Source organism: Centroberyx affinis, unplaced genomic scaffold (assembly GCF_046629955.1).
Source record: "Centroberyx affinis isolate AG114_WGS23_722 - 3 ecotype Tasmania unplaced genomic scaffold, CSIRO-AGI_Caff_v1 ptg008726l_1, whole genome shotgun sequence".
Classification (NCBI taxonomy): Eukaryota; Metazoa; Chordata; class Actinopteri; order Beryciformes; family Berycidae; genus Centroberyx; species Centroberyx affinis.
The window spans coordinates 22,255-25,709 of record NW_027284294.1 but is presented as its reverse complement, the minus strand read 5'-3'; the positions used below and the strand labels follow the sequence as shown (position 1 = coordinate 25,709).

The window sequence follows — 3,455 nt, the reverse complement described above, 5'->3', positions numbered from 1 at the left end:
AATTTTGGTTCATGATTTAACTTCAATTCAAGGATTACACATTCCACTACAGGCTGAATGAATTCTCTGACCTGTTCGGCTTATAAAACTCTTTGAAAAGCCGCTGGATAAGGAGAGAAATGCATTTCCTCCAAGCTAAAAACAACGCTGTTTGTCTTAGTTCCTGAAAAGTTGATATTTTGGAGATACGAGGCGAAGACACTGTGATTCTCAGCCTTTTTTAATATCAAGGACCCCTAATTTAGTCCACATTAGGGCCCACATTCACTGAGATGTTGTCTCTCGGACCTAAATCTGAGAATATTGTTATTGTTAGATATGATGAACGGTCTGTATTGCAGGTCGAGATTAACAGTGAAACTATGAGTAAAATAATCATTCTTCTACATTCTCTAATTGTGTTCAACAATTCATCAGTTTGCTGGGGACCCCCTAAAACCCCTTCAAGGACCCCTGGTGGTCCCCGGACCCCACGTTGAGAACCACTGGTGTAGGACTGGAGATGACTTTATCTATCCGAGCCTTTGAAGTAGCGTTTCCTTCAATACTACTACAGTATAGCCCACTGTACCACTATGAACTAGTATACTGTGTACCACTGTGTACTACAGTATTTATCTCCCTCACTGGTCCCTTGCTGATGAGTTAACATCCTATAAAGTACAGTTTCCTTCAATATACTTCCTTCAGTTTACTTCATATACTGTGTACTGCAGTATACCACCGACTGTGTACAACACTACCTGTGTACCAGTGTGTACTTCCCAGTGTACTCACCCTTGGAGATGAGCTTGTCGATGTCCAGGTCCAGGCCCTTGAAGTAGCACTTCCTCCACAGGCCGGAGTGTGTGGAGAACAGCGGTCTGCCGCACTCCGTCTCCAGGATGCCCATACCGAGGATGGCCCGCCAGTTCTCCAGCAGCTCCTCCTCTCTGCTGCCGACGTGCACCGGCTTCATCAGCGCCACGTCCCGCTTGGCTCCGCCGGTGTCCACCAGCGGCAGGTGGTAGATCGGCATCTCCCGGTTCTTCTGGTCGTTGGAGTCCGAGCCGTGCCGGTCGCAGTTCTCCTTGTGCCTGCGGGTGTCGGTCTCGTACCAGTGGTCGGTGGAGATGGCGGTGACCAGCAGCAGTAACGACAGGACGCTGAGCAGCAGGCTGACCGCCGTTACCGTCACCGGGACCGTCACCGTTACCGGTCTGTGTCTCTCCATGGCCGGGACATCAGCAGCGCCGGTCCCGGTCCGCTCGGTCTGTCCGTTCCCGCCGCTGTTCCCGTTACCAGGCATTTTCACCTGCCATCCTCGCGCCCGTCAACCCCGTTTGCCCTCGAGAGCGCGTTGTCATGCCGACTTGGTGGACGGTCAGAGCTGCGTCAAGACAAACGCAGTTAGGCAGAGCAGTGCCGGAAGTTCAGCCATTCAGCCTTCACAATAAAAGCGTAAACTTTGTCACTGTTAACACTGAAACTGGAATCATTATATTAAATATGGACCCAAACCATAAATATCTTGCATAGGTCTCTATGGCTAAGAATACAGGCAGGATGACTGGTTGCCCCCCCCAGCTGGAGGCTCTGGTTCAATCCCCACTGTGACCACAGCTGCCACAGTGTCCTTGAGCAAAACACTGAAGCGCAACCTGCTGCATGAGCTGACTGACCTGCAGCACAGAGGACAGAGAAATTCACCCTTGGAGAATGAACACATCTAGTAAATAAAAAAAAATGCTGTAAAAATGAGTTTTTAGAAAAAAAACCAATTGTGTTTTAATTTTGAGCAGATTCCTCCTTTTCAGATTTTTCTTTATTTTCACTTACTCAAAAACATTACACCACCGGTTCGACAATGGCACTTTTATTTTGAAAGTTCTGACCGGACGTATTATCTGTTATTCTGGCTCTTTGTTATTCGTGTCGCTGGTGTCACAGTGACGGTCGGCCCGTCGGTTCCCGCCTTTGTTCCCGTTACTGAGTGTTTTCACCTGCCGTCCTCTGCTCCCGTTAACACCGGGTGTCGAGATGATAGTGACGGTAGAAGTGAATCCAGAAAGCACAGAAACACCGACCCGCTGCGTCAAGATAACAACAGTTACACAGCGTGATACCGGAAATTAGGCGAGTCAGCCTTCAAAATTAAAGCGGTAAATTGTCTGTTCAGTGTAAATGTGTATGAAGGAGCTAGAAGCAGAGAGCAGCTGAGTCAGCTTGTTGTGGTGTGGCTGTAGATCCATTCAGTAAGGTTCTCAGTAAAAGTGAATAGTGTGATAAGGTGGATTTGTTTCCAAATGTAGGTTACTGTGACACAGTAAACTGTCTTGTCTTTAGTCCTAGTCTCTACTCCAAAACATGAAGAGTTGGAGCTTGAGAAGAGTCAGCTCAGTTAACCTGAACAAACTGTTAGCTAGCTAACTAGCCGGCAAACACACTGATGTTAATGTCAACATGCTAACGCTAGGTGCTATTAGATCCGTTAGCTAGTGTGCTAATCAGATGTGTTAACAACAAGACAGTGATGGTTAGCTGACCAGATGCTATGGTTAGCTAGCTAACAAGCTGACATTATCTAAACACTAAATCAATCAGATGGATCAGTGATGAAATGATCAGTTCAGTCAGAAACAGACAGAAATTAACCGTCCGTTCAATTCTGTGAGACAGAAACACAGTCAGCTGTTCACAGAGCTGAAGACCTCCAAGATGGCCGCCAGAGGGGGGTTACAGCACCTGAAGGCTCTATATTGTGGTATTGGGGTGTACATAACAGAAATGTACGGAAGCCGACAACAGCTGTGCTTTCAATTATTTTTAATTATGAATTAATATGTAATTAATTATTATTAATTATTATTTAAGTTAATTATTTCGTTATCTCGAGATAACAAAGCTTGTTTTCTGGAGATAACGGGTTAATTTATCTCGTTATCTCGAGAAAACAAAAGGCCGATTTCTCAAGATAACGAGATAATTTATCACGAGAAAATGACTTTTGTTTTCTGGAGATCACGGGATAATTATGGAGAACTCGAAAATGAGTGTCTGGTTCATTTGATCACAGCTGATTTCAGCCTTCAGATCACTGTCATGACTGTCAGGAGGATTCAGAACTGAACAGGAAGTCGAGGCATAAATGTGAAGTTTTGTTTGCTGCAGTTACGATTTTCATCTAGTTGCCAAGACGCCATCTCTGCATGGTGGCATGGCTCCTGATCTCTGATAAACATTATAAGTAATAAGAGGAAACAACATTTTGTTTTCTAACGAGATAATTAACTCGTGATCTCGAGATAACGGGATTAAATAAATAATTTCAAGCACGGCCGTTCTCGGCTTCCGTAGAAATGAGTGATGTCATCAGGTGTTATCAACATCACCGGGGTTCAGGAAGTATTTTGTCCATTCGTTTATTTCTAACCTGCTGCTTCCATGGTTCTAAAATACAGCAGGTGACTAAACTA

At 45.2% G+C, this 3,455-nt stretch overlaps 1 protein-coding gene across 1 annotated transcript; it reads right to left on the bottom strand.

The window, feature by feature from the left end:
• Positions 1–777: 777 nt before the first annotated feature.
• Positions 778–1,288, bottom strand: LOC139640229 (transmembrane protein 178A-like; the record flags this gene model as incomplete). The annotated part of the gene is made up of 1 exon (XM_071514408.1): positions 778–1,288. A coding segment is annotated over exon 1 (511 nt), but the record flags the coding sequence as incomplete, so codon positions are not given.
• Positions 1,289–3,455: the final 2,167 nt, after the last annotated feature.